The following is a 21,729-nucleotide window of genomic DNA, read 5'->3' on the forward strand; positions in this document are numbered from 1 at the left end:
GGACCCCACCACGACAGGGCAGCTATGACCATGTTACTGGTCACTGATGAGGGAGTGGAGGAGGAAACTGAGCCAGTGCCTGACCTCCTCTCCACTAATGTGCAAGATGGGTCAGTGGAGAGAGTGGTACACTCTCCCAAGCTGACAGAACAGCAGCACAGAGACTGTAAGCAGGTGCTGGAGCAGTTTGCTGACCTTTTTTCTATGACTCCTGGCATCACTGAGTTGTGTGTGCACCACATTGACACTGGTGACAGCCTACCTGTAAAAAATAAGCTGTACATGTTGTCTGACCATGTCAGAGTCAGCATTAAATCTGAGCTAGCTACAATGTGGGAATTGGGGGTAATTGAACTGTCTGAAAGTCCATGGGCCCGTCCAGTGGTGCTGGTGTCCAAACCTAATTCCCGGGGGGCACCCAAAGAGTTACGGTTCTGTGTGGACTATAGAGGACTGAATGCAGTCACAAAGACTGATGCTCACCCTATACCCAGAGCTGATGAGCTCATTGGCAGGTTAGGAACGGCTAAGTACCTGAGTACTTTTTATTTGAATTCAGGTTACTGGCATATTGCCCTCACTGATGGAGCAAAGGAGAGGTCAGCATACTCCACAACAGCAGGACATTATGAGTTCAAGGTAATGCCCTTTGGCTTAAAGAATGCACCTGCCACCTGCCGAAGGTTGGTGAACAGGGTCTTGCCTGGTTTGGAAGAGTTCAGTGCAGCTTATCTGGACAATATAGCTGTATACAGTTCTACCTGGGAAAATCACTTAAGCCATTCAAGGGAAGTGCTTCAGCCATGCAGCAGGCAGGCCTGACTATTAAGGCAAGTAAGTGCCAAATAGGGCACAGTTTTGTGGTATACCTGGGCCACCTGGTAGACCAACTGATAGAAATGATCACAGCAAACACTACTCCCCATTCTAATGATATCTTCCTAGGCGATTTCAATCTCCACTGGGAAGATCATACTGACAACCAGATCAATCTACTCAGAACCTTCCTTGTAGATCAATCGCTGGTCCAACAATGCCATCTACCAACCCATTCGAAAGACTCTACTTTAGATTGGATCATCTTGAAAGAAAATGCTAAAATGATAAAATCGAGAATATCCCCTGTGACTGGACTGATCATCACATCATTACATTCCAAATACCCCACATAAAAACGAAAACATCATCACAATCAATAAAACCCAGAAAATGGATCCACAACACCAGAGGTCTCAATATAAACACTCTTGCAGCATGATGTGAGAAAGAACTGCAACCGCCCAATAACCTGGTAGATGTCAATGACCTCACAGATTACTACAATAATACAATGACAAGCATAATAGAGGACATAGCCCCATTAAAACTTAAAAGGGTCACAGATAAAGATAAAAACCATCACTTAGACTCACAGAGCAGAAATGGCGACAACACCCTTCCTCACCCCATTTAATACAACTAAGAGAGGTCAGAAAGGTCTACAATAAAAGCATTCTAAACTCAAAAAAATGTTTTTAATAAGAGAACTGGATAATGCAAAAAACAGACAGAGGAAACTCTTCGAACTACTTAAAAGATCAATCTAATAAAATGGCCAAATCTGCACCAGAAGCAAAAAATTAAAGATAAGCAGCAAAGACTTCTCCTCCTTCTTTACAGCCAAAGCTATATAGATGGAGGTAGAGCTCAAAAAGGCAGCGGATTGCCCCTCAAGCAAAAATAACACCCCATCCAAGCCTCAATATCAACCAGCGCGGGAATTACCCAAAAATAATGCTGTATGGTCAGAATTCTGGCCGGTCATTGACACAGATATTGCAAAGATTATCTCAACCATAAAACCAAACAATCACTTTAACGATCTACTACCTGCAAATTGTTGGTCTACAATAAACCATCTGCTCATCCCCTCATGGACAAAGATCATTATTGCTTCGCTATCGCAAGGCTCAAAACTGGTCTGTCTAAAAACAGGACAAGTCACCCTAATCTTAAAAACACCAACTAGAACCCCGCAGACTTGAACAACTGCAGACCGGTAACAAACATTTGCATTCTAGCTAAAGTCCTTGAAAAATGTGTTCAACAACACCTGAGCCAACACATCTCTGAATTCAAATTGCTGAATGACTCCAATCAGGATTCAGACCGAACCAAAGCACTGAAACAGCAATTCTGCACATCGTCGACGATAACCTCCTTGCCCTCGATTGCAACGAAACCTGTCTCCTAATCCTGCTTGACATTTCTGCGGCATTCGACACAGTAAACCATACCAAAATACTAGATCGCCTCAAAAAAAGGATGGGCTTAGAGGGTACAATCCTAAAGTAGTTTAGTTCATTCTTTGAAAACAGATCGCAAAAATTCAGAGTGAACCAAACACTATCTGTTTCATCCAGAAATGGTATTGGAGTACCACAGGGCTCAACACTATCCCCTGCGCTATTCAATTTGTACGTAGAGCCACTCACAAAAATCTGACAGCAAGCAAACATCTCTTGCCACATGTACGCTGATGATATGCAGCTTTACATCAAGATCATATCGATAGAAGAGATCAGTATCATGAACTAGGCACTAAAGAGAACCGTCCATTGGCTAACGAGTAATCACCTCAAGCTTAACACACAGAAGACTGAATTCCTGCTGATTTCCCCCCAGAAAAGCGCTATGAACATTGTGGAATGGACCAAACTAATCACAGCACTAAACTGTATTCCGAGGATTGTAGACTCAACCAAATCCCTGGGCCTTATTTTAGATAAAAACCAGAACATGCCAGCACATAACAACATGATGGCAAAAAACGCCTGCTTTCATCTAAGCTACTTCAGAAAACTGAAACCGTTCATAAATATCTCAGACCTTAAAACAGCAGTCCAGGCATTCGTTATTTCAAGGATCGAGTTTGGTGGCACAACACTAGCCAGTCTTCCTAAGATTTCAACAGCACCACTAAATGCCTGTCTCAATGTGGCCACAAGACTTATAACTGGGTCCAGAAAATTCGACCACATCCCCTCTCATCTGAAAGCGCTCAAAGGGCTGCCCTTCGAATCAAGAATACAAAGAAAAATGGCATGTATTACTCACAAAGCGATACACTACAATACACCAATGAACCCAGCCCAGAAAATCACCATATCAGGAGGATGCAAGATTTCCCGGAGTCACGGAGACCTATTACTAAAACCAGCCCTCTTCCACAAGAAAAGAACTTATGACCGAGCTTTCTCTGGTACAGCACAAAGAATTTGGAACGCTCTCCCCCCTAACATCAGAAAAATCATGTCTATCACTGCTTTAAAAAATGCAGCTAAATCCTTTTTTATGAGCAAATTCCTTCCATAAATACAGCAGACTTGTCATTAACTGAGGACATTCTTGTTCAATACACACACTACCAAACATCAACCACTAACATCATTCTGGTCTTGTAAATATGATGGTCAAGCACAAATGTCTCTCACACAAATCAATGTACAGTTAACTTATGACTTTGTAACATAATTGTTTCTAGTAACTTGCTGTACACTGATCAGGTTTACTGAAACTGCATGACTCTCGTGCTGTTCTGAGGTGAAAGATATGCAGGTGTAAAGCGCTCTGATACCCTATTAGGGTCATGTTTGTGCTATATAAAACACCAAATCAATAAATAAAATATGTACAGCCTCTCCAAGCTAAAATCCAAACTATTTTGGATTGGTAAGCACCTGTTGCAAAGACTCAGTTCAGGGCATTCCTGGGACTGACAGGGTATTATAGGGTTCTTCAAAATTATGGGATCATAGTGGGCCCCTAACAGAACTCACTTCTAAGAAGAGGCCCAAAATGGTGGATTGGACCCCAGAGTGTCAGAAAGCTTTTGACACTCTGAAAGCTGCTATGTGTTCAGGACCAGTGTTGCTGGACCCTGACTTCACAAAAGATTTGTGGTTCAGACAGATGCTTCAGAGGAAGGGATAGGGGCAGTGTTGCCACAGCTAAAATTAGAGGGCCTTGATTAGTCAGTTGCCTTTATTAGCAGGTAACATCTTCCCAGAAAGCAGAGGTGGATTGACATAGAGAGAGAGGTTTTTGCTGTGGTTTGGTCCCTGGAAAAATTGAGACCATATTTGTTTGGGACTCACTTTCTTGTTCAGACTGACCACAGGCCTCTCAGATGACTAATGCAGAGGAGCAGAGAGAATCCCAAGCTGGTCCATTTCCCTACAGGGACTTTACAGTGGAGCACAGACTGGGGTTGCCCATGCAAATACAGATGAACTTTCCTGTTTTTTCTACTTAGCTGATGACGACTACCAGGGTGTAGGTTAGTATTCCATCACGTTTTGTTTAGGGGGGCTATGTTGCAAAGTCATCCTGTGCCCTGGGCACCCCCCAACTTTTTGCTGACTGGTCCTGGTGGTAACTGACTATGACTGATCCTGGGCTCTGCCTAACCAGGCCCAGGGTCAGTGTTATGCTGAAGACACAAGTAGAATACAGAAAAAACACCTACATACACTAGGGTTAACTATGGATTAGGGAATCCCTGTCATTGGCATGACGTCCCCTATAAGAACCTATCACATATAGGGCAGGGGTGTAAAACTACCTTTAAGACCCTAGTATAGAATAGGGCAGGGCAGTTTAGAGGCCAGCAGCCTTCATTGCACTTGCATGTGTGCACTGCTGGAGTCAGAGATGATGTCAAGACCTAAGTACACTGTCTCTTACCTTTTAGAAATGACTGGTATTCCTGTTGACAGTGTAGAGATTTTCGCAGAGACGCAAGGGACCAACTTCCTGAAAACTCTAACTAAGCCTTGCTGACTAAACTTACAGCTAAGCATTAACCAGAACCTTCGGGAAGAGGGCCGGTACTGGACGTTGACTGGAGGATTGAGTCTTCGACTGTCGACCTGCAGATTCACAAGAACAATAAAGTTCAGACTCCACTCTATCTGTATTGTAATCCTACTTCTAGTTAGCTCCCCCTTAACTCTCTATGTAATATCTAGTTCTCCCCTAGCTGCTTCCTACCTGCGATCAGTCCGGTTCCGTCCACCGTCCAGTATTTCTTTGTCTTGTCAGGGATGATGTAGTCTTGGGAATTGTCCTTTTAGTTTTGAAGTCTGCGAATTTAAACAAAAGAAATATTAACAATACTACTTTTCCTTTCTCTATTATTTTCCTAGTTCTCTCTCCTCTTTTCACAGTTATCTAACACTTACTTGAATAAACTCTTCTTTTCAGATGAAAATGTGGTTTCAGATCATCTTCAAGAGTATCTTTTCCTAAGGGAATGAAACTCGCCACAAAAACAACAACTCTAGCGAAAACAATCCACAATGAATTCTGTGAATAAATACTCCATGACAAGATTTGTATCCCTATAGGCCTAAAACATAATTCTGCGAATCACAATGAATATTCTTGTGAATACCATCTAAAAGAAAACAAAATGTAAACACAATAAATCTTTAACCAGATTCCAAAATTATCTTGGCAGTCTAAATATAAATCTGCATTCAAAAGATGGCAGTCTAAGTATGAATCTGTATTCAAAATAGTTATTCCTAGAAACTCAAACTTTAGTTAAGTTCTCTTTCTTGCGTTGGGCGCCTTTAAATTATCCAAGGAAACTTAGCTTTTATCTTGTGGCTGGCTGGATTCCTAAGCTGTTTGCCGAGTTCTGAAAACCTCGCGCTGAAATAAGCAGTTCTGAAGGCCTTGCAGTCCTATCCCTCGATGTCCTCTTTGGAGCGCTGAATAAGACGTCCGCGATGCAGGTCCCTTGGAAACTCCTAAGGCAAAGCGAGTCTTCAGGGGAGGGTGCGGTTTAAATAACCTGCGCACCAAATGTCAACGTGCGCTTGCACGTTGCAACCGCCTTCAGCCCTCCGCGTGCAGCGCGAGCGGAAGGCTTTCTGCTTTCTGACGGCAGACAGCTAAAAGAAAGCACACGCATCTTTCGCGTGTGAAGGCTGCCAAAAGAAAGCACACGTATCTTTCGCGTGTGAAGGCCTTTAGTTCCTAAATGTCAAAGCAAGGTATTAATACTTACTAAAGGCTCACGGGCATGCCTGCAGTGAGATTGTAAAATGAAAGTAACAATCATGTAATTACAACGTAATACTTTTTATTTCAAAAACGTCTCTGAAAGCAAATTACCAAAGCATTAAAAACAGTTACAAAAACACACACACACAAAAGAGGTGCTGGTGCACGGGAAAGGGGTGGGTTTTTACAGATGGGAAAGAAACCTTTTGTCCAAGGAGTACATTTACCGCTGGGTATTTAGCAAGTGTCCCCAGGGAGGAACAGACGGGACTGGGGAATCGTGACAGTACTCCCTCCTCAAGATCCCCCCTAAGACCGGTGCAATGGGTTTGGGTTTCTCAGGATGTTGAGTATGAAATCTCTTCAACATCTTGGGAGCATGTTTTAGATTTTCCAAAGGTTCCCAGGACCTTTCTTCCGGTCCGTAACCTTTCCAGTCGATCAGATAAAGTAATGTTCCCCTAGACCTCTTGGAATCTAGAATCGTCTTAACTTCATATTCAGGACTCCCCTCTATATCAATGGAGGAGGGGGGTTGGACAAATCTAGTTTGGGCGTGAAAAGGCTTGATTAACGATACATGGAATACTGGATGGATTTGAAATTTGGCAGGTAAAGTTAGTCTCATACATACAGGATTTATGATCTTTTCTATAGGAAAAGGGCCTATATACCTTGGATTAAACTTACGATTCCCTTTTAGTTTCAGATTCTTAGTGCTTAACCACACTTTATCCCCAGGTGAGTAAAGCGGAGGCTCAGATCTGTGTTTATCAGCAAACCTCTTTTGATCCTCTTTCGCTTTGGCCAAATTAAAAGCTGCTTGTTCCTGAATAGAGGATAATTTAGAAACATAATCAGAAATGGCTGGTACATGATTAAGCTCTTTTATTTCTTTAGATTACAGAAAAAAGGTGACATACCAAGGGAAGAATGATCTACATTGTTGTATGCAAATTCCAGTTGACTTAGAAGTGTTGACCATTCTTCGCCTACATTTGTCAACATGCACCGAATGAACTGTTCAATGGTTTGATTGGTACGTTCTGTAAGACCATCAGTTTGAGGATGATAGCTAGAGGATAAACGTATGTCCATATTCAGGAGGGACCTTAAGTTTTGCCAAACTCGTGAAATAAACTGGGACCCTCTGTCCGAAATCACCACTGATGGAATCCCATGTAAACGGACTACATTTTCCATTATTAAATGTGCTAATTCCATGCTAGTTGGTAGTTTTTTAAGCGGGACAAAGTGAGCCATGCGTGAAAACTGATCTACAATAGTAAGAATGGTGGTAAACCCTTTCTTGGTGATTGGTAACTCGACAATAAAATCCAATGAAATAGTGTGCCAAGGTCGAGGTGGTAAAGGTAAAGGGTTTAGCAAACCACTTGGACTTTGATGAGATGATTTGTTCTGAACACAAACCCCACAAGTTTCGACATAAAGTTGCACATCTTTAAACATTGACGGCCACCAAAAGGTTCTTTTAATTAAATCATAGGTCTTAACCTTACTTGGGTGAGCAGATAAAGTAGTGTCATGATGGAAGTGTAGAATTCTTTTTTTTAGCGTGTCAGTAGGTACAAAAATGAGGTTTTGCATGAAGAACAAATCATCTCTTTCCTGCAAATAAGGGTGTGACTGTTTCCATACCTTAAAATCTTGCTTTGCTAGTTCTTTCTTAATGTCAGAAATAACATCACAAACCGTAATACTTGCTTGAAATCGTGATATCGGAATTACAGGTTTTACCTCAGATGGAGGATCTATAACAACCTCTCCCATTCTAGACAATGCATCAGCTTTCAAATTTTCTTTACCTGGTCGATAGGTAATGACAAAGTTATAATCATTAAAGAACATTGACCATCTCAATTGTCTAGCAGATAGAGCCTTTACTGATCTCAAGGCTTGAAGGTTTCTATGGTCCGTATATATTGTCACTGGATGTCTTGCTCCCAGCAAATAATGGCGCCATTCTTCAAAAGCTGCCTTTATTGCTAGAAGTTCCTTATCAGCAATTGCATAATTCAACTCTGCTTCAGATAATTTTCTAGAAAAATACGCAATTGGATGCATTTGTCCTGTATCCACATGTCTTTGAGACAAAATTCCTCCAACAGCAAATTGAGAAGCGTCAGCTTCCACAATAAAGGGCTGACTGGGATCTGGATGAGAAAGAATTGGAGCTGAAATAAACTTCTTTTTAAGTTTCTGAAAAGCTTCTTCAGCTAGTTCTGTCCACTCGAATTTAACTCCTTTCCTCAACAATCTTGTGATAGGAGTGATTGTTTTAGAGAAATCTTGAATGAAGCGGCGGTAGAAATTTGCGAACCCCAAAAAACTTTGAACTTGTTTTACCGAAGATGGACTGGACCAGGATTCTACCGCTTCAACTTTCTTTGGGTCCATTTCTATCCCTTTGGGACTGATGACATATCCCAAGAACTCAACTTTTGAAGCGTGAAACAAGCTTTTTTCCAATTTGACATACAATGCAAACAAAGCAGTTTTTTGAGAATAGCTCGGACCTGTTGTACATGCTCTTCTTCTGAAGTTGAAAAGATCAGAATGTCATCTATATAGACAACACAACATACATCAATAAACTCATGCAAAACTTCATTTATAAAAAATTGGAAGGCTGCGGGGGCATTGCAAAGACCAAAAGGCATGACTTGGTATTCAAATAATCCAAATTTTGTGCGGAAAGCTGTTTTCCATTCGTCACCCTTTCGTACTCGTACCAAATGGTAAGCTCCCCGCAAGTCCAATTTTGTATAAATGGTTGCTTTTTTGACCTGATCAAGCAAAGTGGGGATCAAAGGCAAAGGATATCGGTTTTTTATAGTTACATTGTTCAAAGCTCTATAGTCTATGCACGTGCGCAATTCACCTCCCTTTTTTGGAATAAAAAAGAGAGCTGAGGAGACAGGAGACTTGGAATGACGAATAAAGCCGTTGGCTAGATACTCATCCAAGTACTCTCTAAGATGAATATTCTCCTTTTCCGTCAATGCATAGATTCGGCTACATGGTAGAGTAGCCCCAGGAACAAGATCTATTCTACAGTCAAAGTCTCTGTGTGGAGGGAGAGTGTTTGCTTTTTTCTTGTCAAAAACGTCTTGTAGATCCGAGTAAACTGATGGAACACCTTCTATCGCTAAAACTCTAGATGAGTTGGAAGGAAAGTTAAACCCTTGAATTATTTCTCCTGATCTTTCCAGAAGGAAACATTTGTTTACACAATGTGTTGACTGAAAGGTTAAAGTCTGAGATACCCAATCTATACTTGGATTGTGTTTTACCAACCAAGGAATTCCCAAAATTAGCTTGAACTGCGTGGCGTCTATGATATCAAACTGTATTTTTTCACGATGAATAGGTGAACAGTCCATCTCAGTTTGTTGGCTAATAGGTCCTGAAGTTAACTCCTTACCATCTACTGCTCTAACCATCTCTGGGCAATCTTTTAAAACAGATTCAAAGCCTAACTGAGAGAAAAACTGAGTATCCATAAAGTTTCCCGTACCTCCAGAGTCTATTACAGCTTCTACCCTTCTAGTTACAGAGGAAGGCAAAAGACTTCTTAACTCGACTAGGATACCAAAATGCTTACATCCTAAAGGTGGAACAGTAGAGGCCAAACTGGAAATTACACTCGATGAACCGACCTCATCTTTCATCGAGTTTTCTAGTTTTCCGTCGACTCTTGAGTTAACGCAAGATCAGAGGATTTTACCTTAAACTTATTAGGTTTAGTAGGACAGTCTCTTACAAAGTGTCCAGTCTTACCACAGTAAAGACATTGATTTAACTTTCGTCTCTTCTCCTTTTCATCCTTAGAGAGGGGACCTCGAACTGTTCCAATTTGCATAGGTTCCACATGATCGGATTTTGGGCCTACCTCCTTGCCTGATGATGTATATCTATCTTTAACAAATAGGATTTTATGGTCACTTTTCCCTTTCTCGCCCTTTCTCTCACTAAGACGGTGATTCAACTTAATCACAAGATCGATAAACTCACTGATATCATCGGGTGGTTCTAAGATTTGAGTTACCATGTCTTTCAGATCTTCTCGAAGACCTCTATAAAAAATAGAAATTCTTTTATCGTATGGCCAGTTAGCCTCTAAAACCAAACGATTAAATTGGGAGATGTAGTGAAGGAGATCCGAAGACCCTTGTTTTAAACTCAATAACTCATTGTCTGCAGACTGCACAAACATATGCTTTGCAAAAATCTTCTTTAGGGCCCGTTCAAAGTTTCTAAAATTATACAAAATTGCATCATCCCTTTCTACTAAAGGAATGGACCAAAGGGCTGCATCACCCCCAAAATACGATAGCATGAAAGCTATCTTGGAGGAGTCATCAGGAAAGGCTGATTTCTTGGCTGAGAAATGTAGATGACATTGTTGCAAAAATATGGAAAACTTGTTGCAATCACCATAAAAACGTTCTGGTGGAGCTAAGGGCGTCGGCATTGGGGTAACTACCTTAATCTGAGTTCCCCCCCCTGAGTCTGAAGATGAAGCCTGCACACTGACTGAACTTTGCTGGATTGCTGCTTGTAACGCTGTCATGTCGTTTCGTAAAGAAACATTCTCATCTCTAATATCCTTTAGTACTGCCGCTATTTCTTGCAAGGATACCTGGTCCATTGCGTCTGGGCGAAATATACTTCTTGGGCTTTGCCTTCTGTCAAGACCTAAGTACACTGTCTCTTACCTTTTAGAAATGACTGGTATTCCTGTTGACAGTGTAGAGATTTTCGCAGAGACGCAAGGGACCAACTTCCTGAAAACTCTAACTAAGCCTTGCTGACTAAACTTACAGCTAAGCATTAACCAGAACCTTCGGGAAGAGGGCCGGTACTGGACGTTGACTGGAGGATTGAGTCTTCGACTGTCGACCTGCAGATTCACAAGAACAATAAAGTTCAGACTCCACTCTATCTGTATTGTAATCCTACTTCTAGTTAGCTCCCCCTTAACTCTCTATGTAATATCTAGTTCTCCCCTAGCTGCTTCCTACCTGCGATCAGTCCGGTTCCGTCCACCGTCCAGTATTTCTTTGTCTTGTCAGGGATGATGTAGTCTTGGGAATTGTCCTTTTAGTTTTGAAGTCTGCGAATTTAAACAAAAGAAATATTAACAATACTACTTTTCCTTTCTCTATTATTTTCCTAGTTCTCTCTCCTCTTTTCACAGTTATCTAACACTTACTTGAATAAACTCTTCTTTTCAGATGAAAATGTGGTTTCAGATCATCTTCAAGAGTATCTTTTCCTAAGGGAATGAAACTCGCCACAAAAACAACAACTCTAGCGAAAACAATCCACAATGAATTCTGTGAATAAATACTCCTTGACAAGATTTGTATCCCTATAGGCCTAAAACATAAATCTGCGAATCACAATGAATATTCTTGTGAATACCATCTAAAAGAAAACAAAATGTAAACACAATAAATCTTTAACCAGATTCCAAAATTATCTTGGCAGTCTAAATATAAATCTGCATTCAAAAGATGGCAGTCTAAGTATGAATCTGTATTCAAAATAGTTATTCCTAAAGAAACTCAAACTTTAGTTAAGTTCTCTTTCTTGCGTTGGGCGCCTTTAAATTATCCAAGGAAACTTAGCTTTTATCTTGTGGCTGGCTGGATTCCTAAGCTGTTTGCCGAGTTCTGAAAACCTCGCGCTGAAATAAGCAGTTCTGAAGGCCTTGCAGTCCTATCCCTCGATGTCCTCTTTGGAGCGCTGAATAAGACGTCCGCGATGCAGGTCCCTTGGAAACTCCTAAGGCAAAGCGAGTCTTCAGGGGAGGGTGCGGTTTAAATAACCTGCGCACCAAATGTCAACGTGCGCTTGCACGTTGCAACCGCCTTCAGCCCTCCGCGTGCAGCGCGAGCGGAAGGCTTTCTGCTTTCTGACGGCAGACAGCTAAAAGAAAGCACACGCATCTTTCGCGTGTGAAGGCTGCCAAAAGAAAGCACACGTATCTTTCGCGTGTGAAGGCCTTTAGTTCCTAAATGTCAAAGCAAGGTATTAATACTTACTAAAGGCTCACGGGCATGCCTGCAGTGAGATTGTAAAATGAAAGTAACAATCATGTAATTACAACGTAATACTTTTCATTTCAAAAACGTCTCTGAAAGCAAATTACCAAAGCATTAAAAACAGTTACAAAAACACACACACACAAAAGAGGTGCTGGTGCACGGGAAAGGGGTGGGTTTTTACAGATGGGAAAGAAACCTTTTGTCCAAGGAGTACATTTACCGCTGGGTATTTAGCAAGTGTCCCCAGGGAGGAACAGACGGGACTGGGGAATCGTGACAGATGAGTTTAAAAGCAGCCCTGTGTTCCAAGACTGTTTTTAATGTGCAATTGTGCCCAACCTTGACTTTTGTGTTCGGGCCACTTAAAAATGAATAAACTACAATGTTGGGGCATGTTAGGTATCCCCAGGGTCTCCCCTAGGGGTTCAAGTAGTGGTGGTGGGGGGTGCCAGGTACTTATAAGGAAAACCCTTATAAAATGGTTTTAATAAGCCCCGGGGATCGTGAACTTGCACATTTCACTTCCCACATTGTTGTAAAATGCTTCCCAAAATCAACGTTTGTGCTATGAGCATTGTGAAATGAGAATCTGCAATATTTTGATATATTTAGAACACCTAAAGTCTTTCCTATGTGTTTCAGGGGTGGGGGCCCTATAGGTATAAGCAGAGTCCTTATAAAACCTTTTTTATAGGCCCTGGTATTGGAGAAATGGTCCAGTTCATTTTTCCATTGCAGATCCCCAGCTCCTAGGTAAACATTGGAGGAGGTCATTAGTTAATACATGAAGAACGAAAAGCCCTATAGCTAGGATTAAAGGACTCAGAAGAATGGTAATGATAAATCCAACAATATATTATTGTTGAATTTCTTCTAAATTGTACAGACAGTAAGTTATAAGACCTTTGTGTCTGTAAGCCAAAATGTAACCTTGTACTGCTCTGCCCTGATTGGTCGGAGATAAGTGGGTGAGCCTGACTGCTTTAAAGAGGTTATCAATGACCCCTGTGGGTAGGAAGCCTCTCGGGGAGGAGATGTTGCTTTGCATAGGAATGCCATGGAGAGGGGTATTAAATAATGCTTTCCAAGGGAAGGGGGAGAAAAGCTAAAGACATCAGTTTCATTTACAACTCTCCTCTTTGACCCAAGACAGATGCTAGGCTTAAGAAAAGAATGAGCAGATGCAAGGTGGAGAGATGACTATGGAAATTATCTATCCTATGGGTGTGTTTTGCCAGCTCTTCTCCCTTTGCGGAAAGTTCTGAAATATTGAAATTTGGAAGAATAGTGGTTTCTGGGATAGCATTGTGCCCAGCTTTGTAGGAAGTGGTCATGCTCTGGGGTGTTGCCCTGCACCTCATTGGACAGAAGTGCCCTCCTGCTTGGCCCCAGAGAACACTGAATAAGTATCTGATAGGAGCAGGGCCTCTCAGATCTGCTTTTCAAACCTAAGAGAATGAGAAGTTTGTTGTGCATTAACAAGGCACTGCACTCTGAGTATTGTGGGGCATATTACCAAGGGCATTATCGCCGCATTTGCGGGACTTTTTCCCGCTAATGCGGAGATAATTTTATCGCCCTATTACCAGGCTGTCGCTAACACCAGTTAGCGACAGCTGGTAGGCGATAGCGGGCATTTAGGGGCCCACTTTGCATGTCAGCGATAATTATCGCTAATGACATGCAAAGTGGGTGTGCCAAGATGTTAGCGACTGAAAACAGTCGCTAACATCTCTAACTCCTATTAACAACTTTTGGAAATATTTGCGCTAAGCGCGAATATCTCCAAAAGCTAACGCCTGCTAATAGCAGTTCTTAGCCATGTTATCCAATGGAAGGTGGATAACATGGCTAAGAGCATTGTCACGATAATGCATGAATATCGCTGATTTTTCAGCGATATTCATGCATTTCGCAGGATTTTTACCGCTTTTGAGATAAACCTTGATAATATCAAGGTATCTCAGCGGTAAAAATCCTCGGTGCTCGGCGATATTTTTTTCCCGCTAACCAAGCAATAGCGATAATTATCGCTATTGCTTGGTAATATGCCCCTGTGTCTTTTGCACACCATCTGAAACTACAGCCCTGTGGATCAAACCTGTTTCAAAAGGAATAAAGAGTGTACTCCCTGCAAGCTACAGGGTAACAGAGCTCACCAGGACCATCACCACAAAGAATCCTCAGCCTGGAATACTGCCAGTGGATTTGTAAGGGTTTTGTCCAGGTGGATTGTGGGAATTGAAGTCTCACACTTTCAAGGACCCTCTTGGAGTTTCCAGACGCTTGGATTGTGTTTGGAACACTTTGGACCCACAAGAAGGACTTCAGGAAGAAGTTCTAACAGGGTCAAGCCTGCTGGAGAGGGCTGCACACGTCTGGTGAGAGATCCTCCAGAACAATTGCTAAATGTGAATTTGTCCCTGTCAGAGACAACGAAATGACCAAAAGTAGCACTGTTGGTTTCTAAGCACTAGAAAGTGACTACTCTTTAACCCCTTGCATGCTGGTGACGGCTCCCGTCCATCATGGCACACAGTGCTCGTGTGCTGATGACGGCCGGGAGCCGTCACAACAACGCCCGCGATCGGAATGTGCTGCACAGGAGCGGAATTCCGTCTGCGGGCAAGGGGTTAACAATTCATATCCCTCTTTCCTTACAGTGGATTTTTTTATTTTGGTGTCATTTAAAAGATAAAAATGTTTCCTATTTTTATAAATTGGTGTTTGGTTTTTATTGTGTGTTGTGTCTTACTTTTTTACTGAATTGTTGTTTTTCAATGCTTTACATACATGTTTTTGAAGTTAAGCTTGCCTGCTCGCAGCCAAGCTACCTAGAGTTGAGCATGGGAATAATTTTCTAAGACCTGTTAGCCCTGTATTGTTTAAGTGGTATTATTGCCTTTGCTGAATGCATATCTGCCGCTACTAATAATCCACTTTCCAACAGTCAAGCGCTAATGTATCTGGGAAATCATATGTTTTATAAATATCCAAATGGAACAATGATGTTACCACCAAACTTGCACTTTCAAATGCCATTTTCACCATGATGCTAAGCATCACACCACTGCACAAATGCATTAAAGACATTTCTTGCGTGAAATTTTACTTGAAGCACAACTTCTAGAACACGTTTCTAAGTTCAGAATACTGTACAAGGATAAGAAGCGTAAAATGCGTAATTTCACAGAAATTGCACACGAAAATATCGTGCAATATTACGTCTTCACATTTTTATAGCCTCCTCCTTTCAGGCTACGATTTCAGAGAGCTATTCGACTACTACTGGCTTTGCGCACAATCATAGAGCTGTTTGAGTTGTTCCCTCCTAGTTAGTCCCCACTGCATATATTATCATGGGCATGGTGCTTCGTGATGCAAAGTCTTTTAGGGCTTCACTTGTGTAAGCTTTTCCGTGCAAAATATATTTTCATGGGGAGGCTGAATGGTGCGGCTGTTTGTGTTACCATACGTCTTGCGAGCACCGGCACAAATCAATATCTAAACCTAATTTTTCAAAAATTAAAAAAATATATCTATATCTGAATGTTTGAGGTATTTACATAGTGGAACCTACCCAAGAGGCAGCAGAATACTGTACAAGGTGAAAGGAAAAGGGAGAGTTGATGTGAGATTGGAGAAGTGTCTGGTTTCGTAGAGCAAACATTGCCTGCTCCTGCATCATGATGTAGTGTTCTTTGAAGCGGAGTCTTTTCAACTCTTATCTAAATTGTAGCAGGGTTGAGTCAGTCCGGGTGGATATAGAATTGCTGATCCAGATCCCAGCTGTAGAGACAGAGAAGGCCGTTGATGTGTTTTTTTTTCTTTATGTAATTCTTCATATCTTTTCCAACGGTGTCCAGGCTGGGGTTGTACCGAGATCAAGCAATTACCCCCACAGTGCAGGGCCAGGAGCTTGCACACAGCGTTGCCATCTTCCTTTAGCTGGTTCAGTTCAAACTGGATTTTTTAAACGCTCAGCCACCTGCCTCTCATAAAAAAAATATGTTATGTTGTTCTCACAAGTTGTAGCTATGACATACAAGAGTAGCCATTTCTTAGTAATTGAATGTTTATAGAAAGAATGAATATAAATCCATGCAAAAATCAACCAAGTTTGCTGAAATATACATAGAGAATGAGTGTTTTGGTTTTAGGTGGAAGACAGCAATTCATTGGGAGGTATTTATTATGACACCTATTTTAACTATGTCTGTTTTTTGTACAGGTAACCGGGGTTTCATGGACATCCTGGATATGCCCAACACTAACAAATATTCATTTGAAGGGTAAGTGACCAAACACTGTTATATGCAACTTTTACAGTTCCTTCCCAAGCAGCTGCAGCTGTGAACGCTATGTTGGTCAATGATAGGGTGCAGCATTTGGAACCTGGTATATTAGGATTACCCTTCAAGGTATTCTCTGCATTGTGATGGGAGTCACTGATCAGTGTGTGGACATTTCAGCATGGATGTTCGGGTGAATCTTTTAAATCTTAATTAGTCTTTGGTTTCAAACTCCATCTAAGAATTGGTCTGTCTTTATTCATCACTATTTCCAATAATGAAGGCTCTATACTCCAGCATTCCATGCACTCAAAGACACAGGTTTTCAATATTGTCAACTATATAGGGGATACATTTTCCCTAACTGTGCATTAGCAGGATATTGCAAGATAGGAAGGAGTTGTTGGATGTAAAGTTATGAACCCCTAGTCCAAATGCCTTTAAAAGGTTACAGAAGTTCAAGGTGATCTACAATATCCTTTTCACGTAGGGTTGACTGTTTTTAATCTATATAATGTATGGCTAATCGACCTTGCCTGCTTTTCTGATGATACTGTGTTCTCCTAACTTATTCCCTCGTTACCAAGGGACCATGTCATCTGCTACACCTTAAGGGAGTCCTTTAGCAAGAGCATTTTGCATGCTGAATGTGTGAGCCCAAATTTCAACCTTATAAATTAAACTACAACTTCTGGAATGCAACATGTTACCGAAAAGAAAAGGCTCTGTGAAGGTGTCACACATGACAATGCAAAACTTGTATGGAACAACACTTCACATTAAAAAAAAATAAAAAAATCAGCAACTCAGTACCTACAATAACGCAAGTTCTTATAAGGAAATAAATAAAGAAACTGGTTTAAAAACAACACATTGAGGCAGAAAACACTTTCATGCGTCCTTGACTAAATAATGTTGAATATTGGGGAAATGTGGTCGGTTTGAGAGTAGGCATTCTCTGGTAAGGCCAGCTTACACTGGTAATAGTAAGTATAAATGTGAAATGTGTCTCACATGACTGAGTATGGCACTGGGCTCGGGTTCAGGTGCAGCCTTCATATGAGCCTCAACTAAGACTGATTTTCGGAATTGCTTTGTATACATGTTTGAGGAGACTTCTAGAATGGAAAAAAAGCTAGAAGAGGAGTCAGTCGGCGAGGAAGTTGGGGTTGTTGGGATGGATCCCCTTATTTCTTTGCTGCTGCCGTGAGGAGCTGCAAGTGTTGAATTTCTAATGCTAGGCGGCCCGTAAGACTGTAACGATTAGAGGCCATAGTCAAATCTAGAAGCAGTAAAGTTCTTTCCTTTTTTGTTGATGACTGGAGAGCATCACTGTTGAAGGAACTTGTAGTCAAATTTATCAGCTGGTGTTTGGATTTCCTCCATTTTCTTTCATTTTGACAAATATTTTGTTTTAATATGAGTAGACTGTGATAGAATCATCCTCCACTGGATGGAGGATGAAATATATTTCGGTGGCCAATAATGGTTGATGTTTCTGTGACTGAGTGCATGGAAAATCAGAGAGACCGAATAGAAGTTTACTGTTTTGTTGTCAATATAGCTTTGAAAAGCGTTAGGGATTTGAAGTATTTTGGACATATGCGTTTGAAGCAAGCTGCTCCGTACCTGGAATGGAAGATAACATGGAGGTGTTTGAGCGACATGGGAGAGGTAGGGAAGTGTTATGGGAACGATGGTAGGAATGATGGAAGGATGCTAGAGGAAAGGAATAGTTTGAGGGTATGAACAGCATTGTGAATGGGGCCAGGAATTGACTGATGACGCCCAGAATGTGTTTGATAAGAAATGAGACAGCACTGCTGTTGGAAGGGTCTTCTACAAAGATGTTGAAGTCACTAGTGACGATAATTCTCAAATTATTCTTAAAGATGATGGAGGAGAAATCTATACATTCTAAAATAATTAATTCTAAATGAATTGCAGTTTCTACCTGCTGGGTGGAGGCCTGTGGGAAGAAAAGTAGGGGGCAAGTTTAGAGCATGGAATCACTGGTTCCTGGCTGTGATACCTCTCCTGTATCTCACTGTTCTGACTTCCTTGGCCCAGAACTGGGCTAGCATGCAAAGATTAAAATTAGAGGCCCATGTTTGCAAGCATTCATGGTTCTAGGTCAGTTGCTGACCAGGATTGCCTGCTGCAGAAGACACTTCTGTTTGGAAGTAGAGAAGTAAACATCAAGTGCACTGTTCACACAGGACCCGTTGTGCTTTGAGCCATCCCCATAGTGTCGATTTTACGGGCAGATAATGTTCATGGAGTGCTTTTTACTAAAGGCTGTGAGCAAGACAGGAAGAACGTAATTTGAAGAGGTGAAGGGAAGGGTATGAGTGAAGGGTATTAGCTTACTGATGATCAACGATAAAGGCAAGCAAAATGTATAAGACTTGAGGATTTAGAAGAGCTTGCCGCTGTAGTAAATTGTAACTAGATCTGTTGTCTCAAAAATACTTGTTCTAATGATATCAAGAGCATTGAAAAGAAGGTACATTAAGACCCACATTGTTAAACTAAAGTAAAGCCTAATTGTTTGTGCAGGACTGACACTTGGCCAGATGAAAGACTATAACATAGGTCACAGCTCCAAGGCCTGAATCACATAAAGTGAGCATTACACGTGTTAATTTAATTCTCTGCCGGAGTTTAGGGGTGACTGGTGTCTTAAATAGTTAAAATGCTGAAGCAGTGGTATTTTATCACACTGGATAGTGGTAAATGGTTGATTGTCAATCGAACTTTAAAGGCATGTGCTGTTTTTCCTGCTGGAAGTGTAGGAGAAATTACACAATTTACAAAGTAGACAATAGATTATAACATAATAAAATACACAATAACACAAAATAAAGAAATAACAGCACAATTAAAGCATAATAAACCAGAATGCAACACAGCAACCACAACATCATATTGCAATAATGAAGACTAAAAACACAAGAGCATAAAAATGATAACCCTGGGCAAAGCACTATGCTACGCTCTCGTAGTTTGCGAAGTTTGCGCAACTTCACACTACGCGAACTGCACGTAGCACAGTGCAAAGAAGCATAGCGTAGCGTAGTGCAGCAGTAATTTTTTGCTTGCTCGTGGTCCTCAACGTCAAGTTTGTGACCGCAAGCAAGCAAAATTACATCCTCGCGAGACTTTTTCCTTGTTTGTGATCAGCAACATCAAGTTGCCGATCACGAGCATGGAAAATATACCTCCCGGCGAGAGATTCTCAACGCGGGAAGGTCAGGTTTCTCATTGCGAGTGGTCGCGCATGCTCGCGACCGCTCGGGATGAGAAACTACAAGTCCGCGTTGAGAAAGCTGCAGCTCGAGTAAAAATCTACTCGAGCGGCAGAAAAGTACAGCTCTCACTGTGCAAGATGTCGTTTTAAATGATTGCACAGTGTCGGATGCTTGTCCGCACTGTGTAATCATTGAAAACAACATCTTGCACAGTGCGAACATGCTACTACGGAGTCTGCGTAGTGCTACGTGTATCTCACGTAGTGCGAAGTGCACTTTGCGTAGCTATGCGTAGTGCTACTTCGTGAACTACGCCCACCCCCAAATATTAACAAACCACATCACCATCAGAAAGAAATGCCACAAAAAATATATGCAATACTTTGATCACACTTTACCACCTCCAGCAATGTGTTTTCGTAACACAAAAGGTGTCTGCATCACGCCCTACCTATGTTTACCACCAACAACATGAGATAGCTCCACTTTGTAGTATGGCCACAAATGTCGACTCATTGATCAACTACATTGGATTTCAAATTAGCTTATATGTTTTTCAGCAAATATTAAACTGAGAAAGGAACAAGCTCAGAAGTAACAAAGTGTATAAACCAATAATCAGAGAGGCATCATAATCAACACACAAATATAGAGCATTGCAGTAGTCTCAACGAGAAGTAATCAAAGCCACTGCCGCTGATTTGCAGAGTTCTGCTGGCATAAATGGGAAGATCTTTTTCAAACATCTAATGATCTACAAACAAGTAACTGTAATGTGCTTAACCTGCTGATTAAAAGTCAAAGAATTATTTTAAAAAACACCAACATTTTTGACTGACTCCACTGGGGTGGGTAATGGACCACACGATTGAGGCCACCAAAGTTCAGACCAGATGGGCTGCTGAGCCCCAGAAACCAGGACCTCGATTTTGTCTGCATTCAACTTTAAATAAATGTGTTTCATCCAGTTGCTGATTCCTGCCATGCATTTCTTAAACCTATTGTGCAGCAGAGGAATGCTGTCAGCTATTGACATGATAATTTGCATGTCAACAGCATACAACAGAACCTGTAAGCCAAAATAGTGCACCAGGGCATCTATGCGAGAGACATAGGGACTGAGAAGGATAGGGCTGAGTGAGGAGCCTAGAGGCACCCCACAAGGAAGGCTGAAAGCCTTACCCCGAAACTGTCTGCAGCTGACAACTGTCTATGAGGATTGAGTGCAGAAGACTGAGTACCTTGGAACCCACCGCTAGGTGCTGTAAGTGTTGGACCATATGCTTAGGAGATACTGTATCGAAGGCTGCCGACAGGTCCAGCATAACCAGAAAAGCGCCTTCCCCATGGTCTGTCTGGCCTCGGATGATGTCTCCTGCAAATATTATCACAATCTTAGTGCTTAGCCCACTCCTAAATCCAGTATGAGATGAATCAAAAAAATCATGGGAATCGATGAATGTCATCAGCTCCTGATTAATATATTTCTGCAAAATAATGGTAGGAGTAGGCAGTAAGGAAATTGAATAAATATTTTTGAGGTGTTCCAAATGTAAATTGGGCTTCTTTGGCAGAAGGATGACAAAGGCTTCTTTCCAATGGTTGGGATAAACTCCTGCTTCCAGTATCTGATTAAAGGCCCTAGCCAACTGTTCAGCAATTGAGTCAGGAGTAAGTTGAAGAATTTGGGGGGAGCAGGGATCTAGAGGGGAACCAGATTTAATTCCCATCTGGAGTTCCTTAACTTGAGATACTGAGACCGGAACAAAGACAGATAGCAACGGAAGATGTCTCAGAGAGGGGGAGTGAAAATCCTAGTCAGACACTCTTGAACACTGGAGTGAACAAACTCTGAGTATATGTTTAAAATATTGTCTTAGAAAAAAATTACCTAGTTCATTGCAGAAAGCTTGTGAAGTATTCATGAGTTGCTGAGAGGGTGGGATGGGAGAGGCGCGCTAAATAACTTTAAACATTTCATTAGAGGGGTTTTGGGCTGATTTTATTTTCTCCATATAAAAAGCAAATTTAGCCTTGAAGATGGCGTGCTTATACATTAGG

The 21,729-nt window shown here is 41.5% G+C and overlaps 1 protein-coding gene across 1 annotated transcript in view; it reads left to right on the forward strand.

The window, feature by feature from the left end:
- CDH23 (cadherin related 23) overlaps nucleotides 1-21,729 on the forward strand; it is a 2,828,172-nt gene that overhangs the window by 2,737,182 nt on the left and 69,261 nt on the right. Inside the window, exon 65 of the mRNA XM_086919477.1 lies at nucleotides 16,357-16,417. Within this exon, the coding sequence (XP_086775603.1) occupies nucleotides 16,357-16,417 (61 nt within the window). The remainder of the gene's footprint in view (nucleotides 1-16,356; nucleotides 16,418-21,729) is intronic.

Source organism: Lissotriton vulgaris, chromosome 5 (assembly GCF_964263255.1).
Source record: "Lissotriton vulgaris chromosome 5, aLisVul1.2, whole genome shotgun sequence".
Classification (NCBI taxonomy): domain Eukaryota; kingdom Metazoa; phylum Chordata; class Amphibia; order Caudata; family Salamandridae; genus Lissotriton; species Lissotriton vulgaris.